We start from the raw sequence: 19889 nt of genomic DNA, 5'->3' as shown, positions 1-19889 counted from the left end.
CCTCAACTGGTCTTGTGCTCTTGTAGTCTAACGTTAACACAGCTGAAAGTTCAGTTCCTGCGCACACATCTTGCTCTTCTGCTGTCTCTCAGGAAGCAAAATGCACAGGATCCTCCAAACTCCATCTCTTTCAACCACATTGTTTTTCTCTTGCTTTCTTTACTCTGTGGAAAGATGTAGGCTGGGTGATTTTTTTTTTCTTTTTTTTCTTTTCTTTTTCTTTTAGGGTTACATTTTCAGAATTATACTGATTATATTTATTTCAGTTTGGGGGGGATAGAGATTGTAATCAGAGACTAAAGTCTCGGTAATAACTGGCTGCTACCATAAAATGAAGGAATGAGTAATGGTACAGCCACTGGCATGGGGGCTGGTGAGGGAGCCCTGGAGCTTTGGTCAGTGCCAGCATCTGCCCTGACTGACTGCAAGCAGATCTTTCACATTCTTCTTGCATTTAGAAAAAAGTCTGTGGTTGGGTATCAGGAGAAAACAGCAGAAATGATTTAGGGTTGGACATGGACGTGTGAAGTTGCACACCTTGTTGAGTTGGAGGAGTGGTTCCCTCGTGTCCTGAGGAACAGAGGTTGCAGAGCTTGTGTCTTAATAGCCCTCAGTCTGCTTTATGTTCACATCAGAGGGGTTACCAGGGTAGCAAATGAATGTTTTGTTCATTCTTTTGAATATAACACAGGGCAAAGCCATCTTTTACTATGTTCACATCCTTCCAATGTCTGGTGAGTTGGAAAGTTTTATACAGATAGCATGGCAAAAATCTTTTGACAAAACTGTCTTGTGTAGAGTGAGTGGGGAAAAAACCCCTTTAATTCAGGAGGAGACCATGAAATCTAAGTATCAAGCATGGACTGGATTAAAGCACGCTGATTTTTGTAGCTGTAGCAGCTTTCTCTGTAATCTCCTATTTTGAGAAACGGAGTCAAGGATAGGATTATTAAAACATTCCTCATATCTGATTGTATCATTGTGATAGTAGAAGACATTATTTCCTTGTTGGTGGCCTTATTAAATATAATATTGTTGTGATAGTAGAGGACATTATTTCTTTGTTTGTGGCCTTATTAAATATAACAGTAAAGCTAAAACCAAATATTTCTTTATTTTCCAAAGGATTCATCCCCCTGAATTCTTCAAGAAAAAATATGCTGTGGATGAAGTCCACTATGTGAATGAGGTGAGTTGTCTCTGTCTCTGAACGTTTTTCTGTGAATACAAAATCAGTATGTGGCAATGATTCTGCTTAATTTTAGTCTTCTGTTTACTGGAATCTCTTGACTTGGTGGGACCTTCCCTCCTCCCCACCCCAGTTACTGGAAAGTGTTCTTCATTCTTATAAAGCATTTGTAGTCTTTTTTCTTTTTTTTTTTTTTTTAAAACAAAAAAAGTGGCTGCCATTTTGAGCTGAACAACAAGGTCTTAATCCAAAGACAGTCTCATAAACATGTTCTCTGCATCATGAGACCTGTCAGTCTGTGTTTTTATTCAACAGAAATATGTTCCTAAAAACATTTTTTTGCAATGCCTTGGAGATTTGAGGAGATTGCTGTCAGTGAGGTTCCAGGTCCTAGCTCTGACTTGGGACCCTACATTTATTTTATACCTCCAAAGAGCTGTGAGGAAAGGCTGCCTGCCTTAATCTCAGTTTATGTTGAGTCATTCTAATATTTGAATAAGCAAATATATTCATATTTTTAAATGCAACTTGCTTACTTAGGTGTCTTATTTATTTCTGAGCAGATGTTTGTATATTTATGCACCAGGACAGTTACCTTTTCTTTGGTAGGAAGGCTCAGCATGGTGAGGGCGGTATACATGCCAAGCTCTGTGGGTGATTTGCATGGAGAGCACTTGAAAAGGAAGACTGATACTTCTGTCCTTGCAGAGCACTAACTCTGACTCACTAGACCAAATACTTCTATTAGGCTCCTTCAGTATCTTTCAAACACTGACAAACTGAGAACAAAATCATTGGGCTTGTAGAGAGCTGGGCTTTCAGAGCAGCACACGCATTGATACCACTTTTACTGAAAAGATGACGCAATAAGAATAACGGTAAATATTTGTATATTCATTACTAAGTATTTAGCACATTCTAGCATAATAATATGAATGCATGTGTGTTTTAGATGTGGTAGTGTGTTGAGGATAGAATACCCTGTTGTTCCTTATTTCTGTGTGACATTACAGCTTTTTGGCTCGTATTTCCTCTGTCTTCCAAATGAAGACAATAGACAAGTTATAGTGAGTATTTGTGTCTTTAAAGGACACCATCAACTTAAGCACTGCATTTCTGTCTAAATATTTTGTGATCTACTGACTCTTGTTGCATGTCTCACGTAATGTTACAATGTCTGAAAGATTGTAGTTCATTTGCTTTGTATATAGCTAATATTGATGAAATTGGTATCAATGTGATTACGAGGAAGAAAAAACCAAAAATAATAGCAATCTAAAACTTCTTTTTAGATATCCAGTGTCTTGGCTTCGAGGAAACCTGCTGTGCTTCTTACTTTGGTGAGTCATATTTTTCTGAAGAGTAATTACTCATTTTCTTCAATAAGGAGAACAGTTTTTTCAGCATGTCCTTTGCACTGTCATTCTCTATCTTTTCCTCTGCATCTCTGCCAAATTTGAGGCTGCTGTGTATAGTCACCTAGTCTTCTGGCCCCTCCATGATCTCAAGATTTGTAACCTCTGGCCCTCCAGTCTGTATTCTCCCTGCGAAAAGCTTTATCTGTTTTCTGGTAAAACATGACAAACCTATCTAACATCGCCCATACTATCCTCCAGCCTAGGTACGATGACTCCAAACTCTTTTTTTCTCTTATGCCGCTCTGGTCACCTCATGAACATGTTTGGACTTTTCTGTGGGAATGCCACAAGGATTCAGGGAATACTCTTTCTGCATAGAGTGGGTTGGTAAGAACTTCTGGGAGGAGGGAGTGATACCAAATGCCTGCCAGGTATTTTGAATGATGCTTGCTTATTTCTCTAGAAGAAGGATGAATGAGTGGAGGTAAAGCCTGCAAGTTTCTTCTTCCCCATCACCTCTCCCCCAGCTGCTTTCCTTGACAGATATTTTGTAAACTTCTCACTATTAAGAGTATCTGATTTCTTGTCTTCAATCTATGTAAGAGAAATGATTGGCTGACTCTGAGCTTTGCCTTACAGCAGATGCAGTGGCAGCTCCTGGATTTCTTGTTTTCCCATGATAGTTGCCAGACAGAAGTCTTAACAAAAAATCCCTCCTTAAGCACTCATGTAGCATGAGAGCTGATTTCTTTAGCCATTAAGAACAGAGGTCCTAAATAGTTTTCAGTCTTTCTTCCACTTATATTTGTATACATACACATATAAAAGATGACCCTATAGCTTTCATGTTCTCTAAGAGAAAGGAGTGGGAAAGGGAATATTTGACCATCTTGTGCTTCTTACTGTGCATTTCTGCACATAGAGTTGTGGAGTAGTTGTCACTGTGAGCGTCCTATTGTAATCTAATTTCACCTATTGTAATCGAATTCACCCAATTGTTGGCTGAGAGATGGAGCTGTGATGCTTTCACGTTCCTCCCACTGCCATGAAGAAGTGTACAGAGAAGGGAAGAGCACTCCTCTTTCTGCTGGCTGAATGGAAACTTGGTCCTCTCCTCCTGTGGTCTCATTCTGGATACAGAACTGTAATGCTGCTCCACAGGGTTTCCCAGGCACATGTCAGAAGTGTTTATCTGCTGTGTACCAGCCAAAATACTCTTGCTTATGCTACTTGCTTGAATGGAAAGCTGTAGGGTAGCAGCATGCAAATTTAAATAGTAAGCATTGCCAAGGCAGTGTGTAATAATTTATTTTTAAATGAAATTACTGTAGGAGAAACCTTGCCTGTTAGTTATTCTCTTGCCCTTTATTATTATATAGGTCTCCTAGCTCCCTCTCAAGACATAAGGGAATTAGAAGGACATAAGAAATCAAAGCTTGCTGTTTTCCTAAGCAGCACATCCTAACCAGAGTTCTATGCTGGTTTTCTGTGAAAATGATGATTTCTTATATTGATCTGCATTTGAACAAATAGTCTGTTGTTTGTCTTTTTTTTTTATTTATAGTGATTCAAGTAAACTTATGTATAAGTTTTCCTAAAGACTTACTGCAATCAGGTTCTTCCCATGATTGAAATTTTAAATAGTTGTGTTCGGCTCAGAATCATGGTGCTTTTAATCTTTTCCCTCCCAGCGTGGTGTTAATACTGATAGTGGAAATGTCTCCAAAGAAGCTTCATTTGAGGGAATCAGCTGGTAAGTGACAAGGCTTTTTTAAACATTAATTGTTGCATGGTTATGTTGAATCATTTTATATTTAACATTGAATGATGTGTTTTTCTTAATAACAAGATGTTGAATGACAGATAAAATGTATCAATATTTCTTTGGAAATAAAATGTTTTACGTGTTTCTAATGATTTGAAATACGGTGGTGGGTTTTTTTGGAAATCTTTTTTGCATCTAAGATCATCCAATGTTTCTCTTTCTGTGTGTTTGCTTTAAATATCTAAAGCCAAACAGACCCATCCCCTTCCTTCCATTTCCACTTCTGGGATTGGAAGATACGGGTTTCAGGTTTCAGAAATATTAATCTTTAAGAGTAGCTTCTTTCTCTTACTGACTTCCTTGTACAGTATTAAGGTAGATATTTGGGATTCTGGTATGCCCATCTTCTGAAAAGGTGTCGCATTACAGATATAAACCAGAAGATTGCTTTTCTGCCTAGATGTGATCATTTAATATCCCTTGTCTTTTTGTGAAGTTTGGCTATTGGTGGAGTGAAAATGTCTTCCTGCATGCAGTATTTTGAAAAGGCAGTAAGTAAAAATACATATTAGCCTACTCTGCGGTGTGAGGATGATGGCCTCAATTTTGAATGAAATACAACTGTCTATTTTGTTATGATATCCTAAAATGACATAATTTTCCATTTTAGCTCAAGTGTATCGCAAAAGAGAAACTCCCCCTCATTAAAAAGTCTCTTAAAATAAACACTCATGCTGAGATGTTGAGTAGGTAGCCTTTTTTTTATGATCCTTGACTCCCAATCACCCCACTGTATTTTTCTCCATCTACCTCTGTTGACAGCATATTAATTCTGCAGTGAAGATCATAATGCACAGAATTTGCTGCAAGTGTGGGCACTCATTTGTGTAGTCTGAGAGCATACTTTCTGTTGGGATCATCTTTTCTCTGTGTCATGTGAACTGAAATCTGGAATCTGATTTCATAATTACTTTGTTCTCCTGTCTACAACCTAAACGGAAACTTAATGATTCTGTCAGGGATATTGGGGACCAAGGTGGCATCTTTTGCTGCCCAGTGAGTTAAATGCAAACTATTCCAGAATACAAGCAAGCTGTTTTTAATTAATATGACTCCAAAATCTGTGTGGAGCGATACCTCCAGTTTTATCTGACACACCTCCAAATGAAATATAATCAGTTATTAACTCCAAGAGTAATCCTTTATGGGAATGGTGTTCAAAGGTCTGTTTGAAGTACAAAAAAGCCTTTTTTTTTTTCCTCTGAATTTCACTAAACACTAGAGTTTAATTAGTAACACATTCTATTACTAGTCAACATTAAGTTAGGAAACCACTCCATTTAGCAGGTGATTTGAGATTTTAATAGCACGTCTCCTGCAACACTTAAAGGGATTAATGATACTTTATTGCTGGCTTCCTGGTTTGTGGTAAACGTTCTGGCAGTGTGCTCTGGGAGGAGCACTCCTCCATTCTTTAAGGGCGATTTCCATCTGTTTAGCAGATATTTCTCTTTTGAAACCCAGGATATGCTCATCTGTCTCCACTCCTAGGCATCAAGCTGTTAATTTTGCTGCCTTTGACAGATCTGCTTGGTCTTTTCTCCTCCCGTGCTCATGGTGTGGAAGAGTGTGCATTGATTTCATTGTTGGATGTGCTGAAGATCCACTCCCCTGTTCTGACAGATACCGTGCCCTCAATCCGCTTGTCACTCTGGCCTTCCCTTGATCTCCCTGACTCCTGCTTCTATCTTCTCCAGGGCTGTCATGTCTCTTGCGAGAGTGTGCTTGGTCAGCATGCTGGTGGTAGGCGTGCGGAGGGTGAATGCTGCTAATTGAGGGTGCGGAGGAGCGGGCGAGCTTCCTTTTAAACTGCTTTCTCAGATTTTTGTAACTGCATATATAAATTGGTTCATTTTATATATTTTCACACAGACTCAAACCAATCTGAGCATTCTTGTTTTCCTCCTTCTCTGCCTCTCCTGTATCAAATGTTTCCTTTATAGAAATGCATATATTTTGGATGTACTGATTTCTTCCGAGAAGACTAAACCGATGGAGTTTATACCAAGTAATATGTTCCTTCAAACTGTGCTCCCTTCCATCTGCCCATAACTGCGCCTTCTTGGCTCTCTCTGTCTTCTGCTCGGCCGGGCTCTGCCTTAGCTATGATGCTGTATTTTATTCCCAGGTTATTGTTTGTTTCCATTTTCTGGCTACCTGGCCAAGATGTATTTGCTTGCTAGGCCCCTTTTGTGTTCCTCCTGCTCCCATTTGTCTTTTTTTCTCCTAGACTTACTGTGCCTCAGTGCATGTGTTGTGTGGTTTATTTTTGGTTGGGTTTGGTTGTTGGGTATTTTTTGCAATAGAAAATAGAAATAATGTATCATTCCCTGAAAAAGCTGAATCTTGTTTGATTTGCTGTCTGTTCATCTGCTCCTGTCAGAAGCTGCTTTTTTCTTCCCCTAATGACGTTGCTTCCCTGCCTTAACTTTTTGAACCTTTTGAACTTCTTCTGGAACATGATTACCTAAACTATTTGATTAATTTTTCCACTGTAATAAATAGTCGTTTGGGACAAAATGACTACTGTGGTCATGGGTTATTTCTATGCTCACCCTGAAGATCAACCCTAAGTTCTTGTCCTGCTAGCAATGATCAAACTTGATTTTATGCTGATAATAAAGCCCATAATATGAATTATGTAATGGTTTCCATTAGTTTATGTATAGCGTTCTCACATAGCAAAGGATGTTGTACTAAAAAAAGCTTGTTATGTTGCTGCAATCTGTAAAAATGGAGAATGGCAGTACTTGGGAAGTCACCCTGCTCGGCAGTGAGTAGTACTGTGGTTCAGTGGAGGGAGCAGTCTGGGACAGGGGCTTAAGACAGGAGACCTGGACCGTCTACTAATGCTCTTCTGGGTCACTCCTCTCAGGTCAGCTTTGTTTATAGCTGTTAAGAATCCTACATAAGTGGCTTGCGCTCACTTCCTTCAGGTGGCTTAAGTGTAGAAGGCAGATTTCTAAAGTAGTTCCAAAGCATTGTTTTCTAGAAATTCGTATTTCTATTTCCTAAAGGCTAGTCCCTTTTTTTTTTTTTTTCCTAATTCATGGACCCATTTTTCAGACTGGAAAATTTAAGGATTTTTTTCAATGTAATCGTGTGGAGGTTACCTAGTACTAGTAAAAATGCTTTGAGATGATGCGACTCACCATACAGAAAGTGGATTTTGAACCTATGTGGATAAACAGTAATCTGCCATATACTTTAAAACACTGTTGAATAAATCTTTGCTCACTGTGTTGTTTTTCTTTTTCATCTCAGAATCAATTGATGTAAATGATGGCTATTGTACCTAATATTTAAAGTTTTTCAGTGAACTCCGTTCCCTCAGAACGGCACTTGTCAGGTGTGACAGTGAAGACCATCTAAAAGGCCTCTTCCCTATTGTGTAGTGAAGTCAATCATAACGAGAGACTGTCAATGTTGAAGAAGAGTAGAAAATTCTAATATTGTGTATGAATATATTTTAGATTTTTATCACCATATACACACAAAGTGTATTCGTTAAACTGACAAAAAAGGGTCTCATACAGTGTTGTTGTACAGGAGCTGTAGATTTCTAGCTTGCGTTTTTTAAAACTAATGAAATTGTCTCACATATTAAAGGACAACCGAGTATGAAATCAATTTAGACATGCCTTTCAGTGTAGTATTAGTTCAGTGTTGATTAAATGCAAGCATTAATATGTTACAGATTGCATCTGTAGCAAAATGTCAATTTGTTTTCTTCCTCAAGACCACATACTTCATCATCTAACTATTGCCAATTTGCAGATTGCAGGAAAATGTAGAGTTGGATTGCTTGATATGATGCTCTTAATGTTAGGGCAATACATGTGTTTTAAGAGTAAGTTGTTTATTCTCTAGCAGGTTCAAACTTTTCTGGGAGAACAGGTTAGGGTGATTTTATGTAGGACTATGTGCGCAAATTATGTGCATTAAATACCATTTGTGTACTCCTGTTGGTGTGAGGACAAGCTCTTCCCCTTGAGCTTGTTATATGAGCAGTAACTTTTAGGATGTGGTTTGTTTAGGTGCCTTGTTGGTAGCTAAAGTGAAGCATAATTTGAGTCATTAGCTTTAGAAGTCTAGCAATTGTAAACAGGTGGCCCTGTGGCCACTTGCACAGGACCCACAGCTATCACAAGCTAAGTGGAGTTGAAACAATTCAATCCTTAATTGTTGACTTCCTTGAAAAAGCTACATACAATAGATCAGGCTCCCTTCCAAACCTGAACTGGTGTTGTGTCCTGGAGGTCTAAGATCTTGTTTTATACTTGACGTTATATCAGAAAGTCTGTCTTTCAGGTGAGAGATAAAACTGCTGTTTGGCTGATGACCTCTTGCCTCTTCTCCACCCACCCAGCACCGTTTTGTTTCAATCCTACTGCCTTTCTGGGTGTTTAATTAGCTTCCCCAATTGACAGCAACTAGAATTTTAAGGAGCTGCCACATAGTAGGTGGTCCCAGACAGTGAGTAAAACTTGCATTTCTGGCAGCACAAAGACGGTTCAAGAGCCTTTAGGGGGGGAGGTAAAATCCAGGGACTGTAAAAGATGGTAAGTCTCTCAGCTGAAATAGCTTTTTTAAAAGAGCATTATTTGAGCTAATATAAGCCTACGCCAGTGTACAGTTCCCCCCCCCCCCCCCCCTTTTATTTTTTAAGTTTGCAAATGAGAGACAGTCTTCTGTTGTGAGGTTCATGTTTGGCTCGTTTGATTTGCTTTTGGTTTCATCCAGTTGTGCTTGTGGTTAAAGTGAGCGTGTCAGGCTCTTGAGAGAAGAGATGTGAATTTTCAGAGTCTTAAGTCAGCTGCCTTCTGTACCTGCCCTTTCCTGCCCTTTATTTTATTTCATTACTGCATAATAACCATACTTTATACTTGATTTGTTTGCATAGAGCTAGTGTTGGAGCTTTCTGCAGAGCAGCAGTGTCTCCTTACACTTGCCTTCGTTGATCTGTTTTCTGTCCAACATACTGATGACAATTATTGAAAGTCCTTGTGTCTATTGTTGCAGCTGCAGCTTAATTCTTCAGTGTCTTGGTTTATCTGTGGGGGTTTCAGCTGGTGTGCTTTCCAGCCAAGCAGAGAGCTCGGGCTTTTGTTTTTTTTAGAATTATATAGACTGATTTTACTATATAATGCCTATGTTTTCATCTGTATAAATTTGTGTTTAACTGGCTTTTCCATTCTAGAATTATTTCTGCATTGGTGTACATGGATAATAGTTGTTGGGTTGGTGGGGATTAAATTGAAAAAGTGCCCTTTTTCTCTGGTTTTACGAGACTTTCTTGTTTCCAAGTGACCAACTTTATTCTATAATGATGCATTATTCTGTGACTTGTGGATTTTTGTATTGTGTTGCTTTTCCAGTGATTTCTAATTAATACCCATAATACTGAATACCATACAGCTTGTCCTTGTTGAATGCTGTGATAAGTTGTTGTCTTCTGTCTTGTAGTAGGAACACAAAGCTATTAACCTTCACCCTGTTAGGATTTTATAAGTTTATCAGCATATGTTTGTGAAAAAGAGAAACACAGGGTTTTTTCCCTGCTGTCTGAGGATGCAGGAAGACCTTCATGCAATTAGAAATGACTCTAAATAATTTTTTTAATTGGATTTGTGCTTTAGTTGGTCCCTTCTGAGGCATAAAGAATAGTTAATAACCTGGAATAGATTTAATTTTTCCTTCAAAAATGTGGGAAAATGTATTGTTGCCTTATAACATTCTTCTGACGATCTGTTGGGAGCCTTGGAGTGTTTTAATTCTCTTAAATGCCCTAACTGAAGAGCCAACAGTCCTGAGTCAGACAAAAACATCTTTGATGCAGAACACTCCTTAGGCATTTAAATTGTAAGCAAAACCCTCTAAAACAATGCTTGAAAATCCATTTGTGTTCCATTTAATTACTCAGCTTCTTACTCTATTGGCCACTGTAATGTTATTGTTTAAAGAGCCTCAAAATAGTTCCAAGGATACATGAATTGCTAATGTAGAAAATAAACAGGAAAATAGTTAAGTGTTTGAGGCCAAGGTGAGATGGAAGCTTTTGCTTTGCCTCTTCTGTACATTAGAAAAGACAAGGAGAGGTTGTTTTCCTTTTCACAGTCCTCTAAGCAAGCTTGTTTATCGTATACCATATTCTGTGCACACAAAAATGGGAATGCATAAAACAAAGGATGAAATTAGCAATTCACTGTGTTTGGTTTCATTGAAGGGTGTTTGAGGAGCAAAGTTAAAATCACAGAACATTTTGGAAGGGACATCTGGAGGTCGATATAGTCCAACCCACACTCATAGCAGTGAATGATAACGTCTTTGTCAAAAGAAGTTTGATAAACATGTCTTGAACATACTGTTACTCTGGTTTCTGCACATTCTTAAAATGACATATCTGGTTTAGTCTCCTGTATTGCAAAATTAAATACTTGTACAGTGAAGATGAGTGTGTGCATTCTTTTCACTGGAATCTATACTGAATTCCAGTGCAATATTTGCTTTCATAAGTGTTCAAATCTTCAGAGAAGACAGAGTTAACCAAAAAAAAAAAAAAAAGTCAATATGTAGTCTCTGCTGTTATGTGTCTGGCTCTCTTTTAATATTTGTATTTTGTTTTTTTTTTTTTTTGTAGTTTTAATGTGAACAACAAAATCCTTCATCCTGAAATTGCAGAATGGTGAGTAGCATAAAATCTTTATCTTTGAGTACTGTTGAAGGTGCTTATAGCCTGTACCATTGCTTCGGAGAGATTCCTTCATCAGAAGCCTCCTACTTTACTATACAAGTTTTAATTCTAAGCTGATTTCATGTTATGAGGTGGAAATAATGTACAAAAGTAAAAACAAGGCTAGGTAACAGCATTGAAAAGTGAAGAATTTATGTAACATTTCTTAAGCATTGTGTCTGGATATACATTTTTATAGAATGTATTAGGAGTTAAGTCACATTCTGGTAAATGCGAATTTGTATGAGTAGGAAGAGAACTGAGCATGATTCATATTCTAGCAACAAAAATCAAAGGTAGATGAAAACTGTGTCTGAACAGATAATATTTAATAAGGTGTTATTACTTCTCTAGGATTTATTTTAGCAGCATTAATTTTGTTCAATTACTATTCATGTAACTATACTTTGTAATTCTAGGGGAATTCTGCTGTAGCTTATCTAGAATAGACAAAATTAGAGAGTGTGACTAAGTGCATTAGTAGCTTGCAAAGCTACTGCGTTTTACCAGTTTTCCTGTTTTGGTCAGCATTGCTGACTTTGTCCTCAGGATTGCTCCATAACTAGAGCTTTCTCTTTTTCCATTTAGGAAATTAACTGAAGAAACAACATAGTGGATTTTTGTTAGTGAATTTGGTTTTTATCTAAGCTTTTTCAGTGTATCAATCTAGAAATGAGGAAGGAAATCCTTAGTTAAGATGGATAAGCTCAAAATCTTAAAATACAAACAGGAAAGTGTACGCTCTGACTGCCACTGTTGTAGCCTAATATATTATATGCTACTATGTATTCTTTTTTAATGTTTATTATTAACACGTATGCTGAGAACAGTCTTGTACTGTCCTCATCTACATCTAATTGCCAGCTCAAAAACTGTGGAGATGGTTTTTGAACATCGATGTGGTTTCAGAATGTGCAGAATTTTTAATAGGTCACATTTCTATTGTTACAGCCATTTTTCATTGCTTGGCATGACATTAAAAAGTTGTAAAAGGAAAGTGGGAAGCAGGGCAACTTTGCTTAGACATTGTTGCATCACTGGGTCGTGGATGGACCTGGAGATGTGTCGTAGTGGGCCTGATTGCTTGCAAATCCTGCTAATGAGTGTAAGGGGGGATGTGAGTGCTTTGTCACACAGAAGGCTCAGGGTACCAATTTTTAAATCTTGCCTATTCTGTCCTTCTAGAATTTGGACCCTTCCTTTTCCGAAACAAAGAAGTTATGTTACAGAATTGATTTCTGAATTTAAGAGTTGGTGCAGCCTTTACGGTGCAAAGTCCTGAGTAATGTAGACAGTAATGTAGACAGATGATCTCCAAAGGTCCCCTCCAACCCCTACCATTCTGTGAATATAAGCTTGGAAATTGATGTATAGGGATGTGCTTTTCAGATGCACAAATTAAACACAATTAGTTAAAGAAGGAGCTTAGCAAAACCTGGCTTGTTTTGTAAATACTGTTAGTGTTTAATTAGTCAAGCTCCTGTCATTACAGATATTGATAGGGAAGATAGAGAAATGTTCACACATGCTCTGAGACCCCTGATGCCATGCTACATTGCTTACAAAAATAATAGAAACAGTAAGTCAAGTTAGAAGTTCGTCATAAAGTCTTACATTCCTGCAGAGGTGGCTGCTCCTGAGTTCTAGTTGGTTGGTTTGGTGTAGGGCTTCGGGTCTTTTTATTGTTTAAGACATGGGGAACTTAGAGCCTCTGACACTTCATTATCATGTGTTCAAGCAGCCAGAGGAGGATTCTCCAAGTGACCTCACAAGCTGTTTTGAGGAGCGGAAGAGGGAGCTACATCTTTAACATGACACTGTCATTTTTGTGCTCCTCTTTTTTGCCTGACTCTTTGTACTCTTGTTAGCAGAGAAAGACAAGGGGCAAGAAAGGGGACCTGAAGAGGGCCTGGTCTAACTTCCAAGCTTCGATCTGTAGGTACAGCAGCACTACAGGGAGTCAGTTGGCAATTTTAACTGAAAAAGGCTTTGGATTAGGGCTGCAAGCTTGTTCCCAAGTTAACTTTCATTCTGGTTCCATCCACCTTACTAAGATGTCACCTGATAAACTTTTCTGCTCTGTGGTTTAGGTTAAGGGAGGGTGTGTGTGTGTGTGTAAATCTTCTTCAGGAAGCTCAGGGATGGACAAACATGAGGTCCATGCTCTGAGGTTGTACTGAGATAGATGGAGCATTGAGGCAGTACAAAGGCAACGCTTGGAGCTGTTCATTTTGGTGTAGAGAGAATCTATTCTGTGAATTGTGAGTGCCAGCCTGGAATTCTGATTTTGTTCTCCTTTTGATCTCACAGGGAAAGATGCTTGGTATGCATCTTCCCTTCACCTGGCTTTCAAGGACGGGGAATTCTAAGTGAAGCCAGAATTCAGATTTGCATTCAAAAGTGTTTTAAAAGGTTTTATAGAGTTTGGTGGCTTTCATTTTAAGTCAGAAGTATGTGAAAGACCGTTGTTAGGATTTAAATGTCCGGTGAAATCAATATGTGCATGACAGGCTCTGTGTATTCAAACTTCTTAAAGTAGAAATTTCCTTAGAATGTCAAGTTATTGCCCAAGAAACATCCTTTGGCAAGCAATAATATTTTTACAATTAAGAATATTTTATTTTTAGGAAGGAGAATGTTTTTGGGGTTATATTCTAGGGTAGGAAATTGCTTCATTTTAATCATACGCTTGCATGGATGCATATAATTTTAAATTCATCAAGCTCTGAACTACTCCATTTTACATGACACTTGTCAGGAAAACTCCTATCTATGCCATGCTGTTGAAACTGCCAGCAAGAGGTGAAATGGCTGAGCTTTCTGAACCAGCTGGACAGAATTGTGAGCTACAAAAGGCGACTCTAGTATTACGCAGTCTTCTAATAAAATGCAGAGGAAAATGGTTCAATACTGACAAAGGGGCAAAGCGTTTGTGATTAAGGATCTGTTGCCTCCCTTGCTTACTCATCCTTTTTCAAGATCTCAACATTTTCTGGCTTGTTATGAAACTTAAGGATAAAGTAAAAGAATATGACCTTAGACTGGATTTCAGCAGTTTGCAGAGAGTGTTTTCACTTTTTTTTAATTGAGTGAATGTGTTTCCAAACACATTTGAAAACTTTGTTTTTAAAATTCAGGGCTCCCATTTCAAATTTGATGCTGAATGTATATGCTAAGTATTGATTTCACTGTTGTGAAAAGAAAACGTCATCTAACAGAAGACAAACTCCAGACTTGTCCAAATTATCTCCCTAGTAATCAGAAGGAAATATTTCTACCCTAGTGTCATGGCTTGAGCCCACCCAGCTGGTAACAAAGCACCACGCAGCCCCTTGCTCATCCCTACCCCATTCCCTGAGGGATGGGGAGGAGAAGATATACCCAGAAGGCTCAAGGGTTGAGACAAAGGACAGTGAGGGCACACTCATCATTTATGGTCACAGGCAGAAGACACACTCAGCTTGGGGAAAACAACATCAATTTAATAAACCACCACCACCAAGGATAATGAGAAATACAACCAGGGCTCAAAAACACCTTTCCCCCTACCCCTCCCTTCTTCTCAGGCTCAGCTCTGCTACCTCCTACAGACTACAGGGGGCAGGGAATGGGGGTTGTGGTCAGTTTGTCAAGAGTTGTCTCTGCTGCTCCTTCCTCCTCAGGGAGAAGGGCCCTCGCAGCCCTCCCCTGCTCCAGCGTGGGGTCCCTCTCACAGGAGACAGTCGTTCACAAACTTCTCCAACGTGAGTCCTTCCCATGGGGCTGCAGCTCTTCATGAACCACCCCAGTGCGGGTCCCTCCCGTGGGCTGCAGCCCTCCTAGTGGTGGGCTGCTCCAGCACGGGCTGCCTCGGAGTCATGGCCTTCTCCAGACACAGCCACCTGCTCCGGCCTGGGGTCCTCCACGGGCCGCAGGCCAACATCTGGGTCACCGCTGGTGTTCATGAGCTGCAGGGGGTCAGCCCGCCGTCCCTCCATGAGCCGCAGGGGAATCTCTGCTCTGGCACACCTCCCCCTCTCCTTCCTCCCTGACCTGGGTGTCCTCAGGGCTGGTTCTCTCACATCCCCCTCCTCTGCTCCTCTCACAAAGAAGAACCTGCCCAAGAGCTTTTTCCACTCTTAAATAGAGTTATTCCCAGAGGTGCTGATTGGCCTGACCTTGGCCAGAGGCGGGTCTGAATTTGAGCTGGGGGAGCTTCTAGAAGCCTCTTCCAGCAGCCACCTCTGTAGCCCCCTCTGCCGCTACCAAAACCCCACCAGACACCAACCCAACCCAACTAGCACTTAGCAAAATGTCCTTTTGTTACTTTAGTATAACAATGTGTGTCTAACATAACCGTGGTGGTGCTAGAAGATACACATTTAGCAACGTACAGGCCGTTTTGTGCCTGTATATACTGTTTTCCTGTAACCTCAATGAAAATGAGATTTGATAGTTATGTGTGGAAGATTTCATATATTCCATATTTTGCATTACTTTGATGGGAAGCTATAGTTGTTTCTTTGGGGAAAGTGATCTATATGTTAATTCCTTAAAGCTGGGCATATACCTTTTGTGTTTTCAGAGGGTTTTTTTATTTGTGTTGTAAACCTCTTAACATCTTTTTCAGCTGTTTCCAGAGAACTTCCGTGTTTGGTATTCATGCAACTGTCTTTCAGAATTGTACTGTAATGCTTCTCCTTTGCATATGTGCATTACTATGTTTACTGGCTTTGATGCTAATTCAGTTAGCCAGTTTTTATGTGAAATCTTGCAGAAGAGCATAAATATATCAGCTATGGTAGAGAAATTTCTCTAAATAAAATGTGAAAAGGTAACCGCAGAGGTGAAAAAGGGTGAAGACAAGGCAAGACTGTGAAGTCTGTCTTTGTGGGCAGCATCTGTACTTATTAGGTGGTCTGTAAATGTAATGTTTACAGAAAGACGAGGAGTGGATATACCCATGTGTTTTCCACACAGGTCATAGAAAGCAGCCATTAAGGTTGCATGCATGTACTAAAACCAACGAAACAAGGCAGCTGATAAACACTGAGCTGATAACTGAGAACAAATACTTCTGGTGTTATGATCAGGAATGGTGAATGCACGTAGGGAAGCAAACATTTGTGTATCTTTGAGGAAAGCACCAATTTAGGAAAATGTAGTTGAGTTATACAAGTTCCAGCCTCATAATTGCCTCAAATTCTGTATGCTCTTGACCATTTAACTAATGCAAAATAGGTTGTGCGTGAAATTTGGTATCCAGACACTTAAAATGCCCAAACTTAATTTCAGAGCTGAGATGATACTTGTTTTTATTAAAGCTTCTGTCTTCTGTTGGATGGCCGACACGCATGAAGAGACCACCTGCTTATGTGGCAAGTGCAAATAAAAGCAAAAAATGTATGTAAAAGAGGAGAGTGAGGAAGAAGAAATGTTTTTACACAGGTAAAATAAAATAAAAAAAAAAAAAAAAGAGGTCAGTCCTGCAGTTCTGACAGTAGGAGACTTGTGCTTCTATTTTAACTTGATTGCACTGAGAGGCTTGCCTGTTAATCTGAGAACTGTGTTACATGCTGAATCTGTAAATTTTTGTAAATGCATTAGCTGGAGCCTGGAAATTATTTGTTTCCATTCAAATATTACTGAATGTATGCAGAATATGTAACTGGGGCAAGAGCTGTTTTAATAGAATGTTGAAGTTCATATTCATGAACAAAGGTGAAACTTTCTTCCTAGCCTTATTTTGGAAGTGAGTGGAAAACGTGAGAGCTGCCGACCACTCATCACCTGCAAGATTACCCTACAGTGCTAACCACAGTGCTTGACTATCAACGCTTTAAACCTGGCTTGGGAGAGTGTTGGTTTTTATGTTATCAAAACAGTGGGAAGGTGGTGAAATACATGCCCTTCTGCTACCCAAGTATGCTGGTGTGAGCTCCGTCAGCAGTAGCACTGCAGACAACGTAGGAGTCCAGTGATTTTTTTCTGTTCGGTATCTAGTGGAGGGTGAAGTTGATAATGTTCCCTGCTTAGTTGTAAATCTTCCCTCTCTTTCCGACTAATGGTTGGATGGTGGGTTTTGTTGGTCCCAGAATGACTAAACAGTTTCTGTAAAATGATTCAGTGCTTGACCTTGTGTAAATTAAGGTGATGTATTGCATAAAAGGTCTATCTGAGGCTGAGCATGAATTTGTATATGCAAAAAGATACCTGAGAAGTTAGAATCTAAAATAAATACCTTGACCCTGCAGCCTTATGACCTAGTCAAATAAAGTAGGTTCTAATACTGTTTGCACTTGCCATTGAGCAGTTACTAACTTTTATTACTAGCAGATCTCAATGAAGGGATTAGACAACTGAATTAGGAAACAACCTATTTTTCAGGCACTTGCAGATCAGGGATATGTACTGTGTATTGAAAGTAATATAAAGTCACATCAAACAAATATTAAATTATCCTGCTGGCACATGCAGTCTTCTGAAGAAGAGGATTTAAAAAAAAAAAAAATCTATAAGCCTTTGCTACCTCATTCTAACATGAATATATTTGAGCTGCTGTTCTTTATGTCTTGGCTGATAGGCAGAACCAAGTTTGTTTCCTCACCCACGGTGAGCAGATTATACCATCCCAGCATAATTTTTTCACTTTGGTGTGCATTTTAGAACCTTGTACTTCTCATTCTCAATGTGCATAATGATTATTTTGTGTCATATTCCAACTGACTAAGAATGACAATCCATTCCCCTCTACTGTGTTTCTGTTTATAAAAGCATTTTGGTTGATATCACCGTTTTTACAACGGTGCCTTTACTCTTGCCAGAAGTTTTGTTTGAAGGGGTGTGGCTGTGCCACATAGTGATGCAATTGCGATCTGTGGGAAATTCTCTTATCACGCATCAGAGGCACTGGTGGCTGAAAAACCTTTTTCTGGATGCATTAAAACAAACTACAGGAGCAGAAATACAGTATATAGTTTTCTACAGCAGTGTGTGTAGGAGCATGTTATAATAAGAAAGGGATGTCGTGGTGGCAGTTTTGAAATATAACAATTATGGTACTTTGTAACTACTACAAGCTCTGGAGTGGAGCTGGAAAATACAATTCAAATACTTTCACGCTGTTCATAGATGTAGCTCTGTTCTTTGTAAACAGTGAGTATGTGCTTCACGGCTGCCTTTGAGATGGGCAAGAGAAATATTAGGAAATCAGTGTGTGTAGTGGTGGAAAGCATAGGTGATTTTTAATAGAAGATATGGAACTATCTCTGCTTTCCTGTTCATGTCACAATAAATAGCTGCTTTTATTTGAAATACATGGTAGAAAGAAGTGCAAGTAGGTAAGAGTTTAATGGTAAATTTTTGAGATGAGTTCGGAACAGAATATCAAGGCTCATAAATAGACACAAATTCAGTATCTTATAAATCTTGAAGAACATCATGGTGTTTGGGGGGGATTCGTTTTGGTTTTTTTTCATCCAGAAGCACGTGAAAGAGAATGGACACCATGGCTATAATTACTCATGCTGAGGTTTCTGAATTTTCTTTTGAGTTTTTTGATACCAAGCAGAAATGGCATTTCTTCACACCCCCCTCCCCCCTACCTTTTGAGGTATTGCAAATAGGTAGGAGTTGGGATTTTGCTGAATAGAATTTCTGGAGCTCTGGGAATTTCATTATGTAAACTAGTTTAAAATTGTGTTTAAAAAGTAAATCAAGTATGCTCGTAGAAATGTTCCGTTTGAAGTAGTGTTTGAGCCATGACAAATGCAGAAATATGTTGCTTTTGTTCCTAATGTGTCATAGAATGGGTTGAAAAAATGATGGTTGCACTGCTTGTTTATTAGTGTTAAAATAATGCTTGTGTTTGAAATGCTTGTGACTTCTGTTTGTAAGATTGTTTTGCTAATGGTGAATCAATGCCAACAAAACTTTACTGTAATAGCTCTTCTCTCTTGAGGTGTACTTGATCTAATTTTGCTATAGGTGATGCATATTATTTTCAGTTTTTTTTATTTCATATTTTCAAGCTGTGAAGTGGCAACCTAACCTGATATCTGTTCTACTTTTCTTTAAGTCGTGTGATTAAGACAGACATGGAGTTGGAAGTTCTGCGCTACACCAATAAAATCTCCAGTGAAGCTCATAAAGAGGTAATGGATCCTTTACTGTTAATAATTTTTGCTCTTAGTGTAACAGTGGTACTCAGAAAATGTTCCCAGCAAGCCTGAATTGCTTGGTAATAAAATAATGGAAAGGCTGGATAGAAATAAGAGGATAATATCCCTCCTATTACAGCCCAGTAATATACCTTGCATTGTCCTTGAACTCACTGGTGCATTTGTGATGTGTGAGAAATGAAGTGTGGTTTTGGATAAGAGCTGGAGGCTCAGTAGAAGGTGACCTGCTTGCAATCTTTCTGTCCTGTATGCACAAATACCTGTATAGTGGTAGAGAAAGAAGAGATCCAGATTATTCTTCTGTCCTGTGTCAGCATGTGCAGCTCTGAAAAGTTTAGCTAGCAGGTTACTCTCTCCAGATCCTTAGAAATGGAGGGAGTGTTTCCATGCACAGTGGAGGATAGTGCAAGGAATCCTTAAGCTGCTCCTTGGAGATGGGTACATCCCCCAGTACAGTCCTTCATGATGCTATTCTGTTGACTTAGCAGTGTGGCACAGGCAAATTCAGGCTCTCAGCGAGGCTGCTCAGATTGGACCTAGCGCTGTACGATTGGAGTCATGTTGCTCTACCAGTATTGACAAAATTAACTTGGGTGTAAATCCTGTACTCCCTATAGTGATGCAG

The 19889-nt window shown here is 39.1% G+C and overlaps 1 protein-coding gene across 1 annotated transcript in view; it reads left to right on the top strand.

Annotated features, from left to right (window-relative positions):
* PEPD (peptidase D) overlaps nt 1-19889 on the top strand; it is a 141751-nt gene that overhangs the window by 19264 nt on the left and 102598 nt on the right. Inside the window, exons 4-8 of the mRNA XM_086469319.1 lie at nt 1126-1189; nt 2482-2529; nt 4239-4300; nt 11013-11057; nt 19162-19237. Of these exons, the coding sequence (XP_086325445.1) occupies nt 1126-1189; nt 2482-2529; nt 4239-4300; nt 11013-11057; nt 19162-19237 (295 nt within the window). The remainder of the gene's footprint in view (nt 1-1125; nt 1190-2481; nt 2530-4238; nt 4301-11012; nt 11058-19161; nt 19238-19889) is intronic.

Source organism: Leptosomus discolor, chromosome 8, assembly GCF_034619465.1.
Source record: "Leptosomus discolor isolate bLepDis1 chromosome 8, bLepDis1.hap2, whole genome shotgun sequence".
Classification (NCBI taxonomy): Eukaryota; Metazoa; Chordata; class Aves; order Leptosomiformes; family Leptosomidae; genus Leptosomus; species Leptosomus discolor.
The sequence above is the reverse complement of the archived record's forward strand: the minus strand, read 5'-3'. Positions and strand labels throughout refer to the sequence as shown.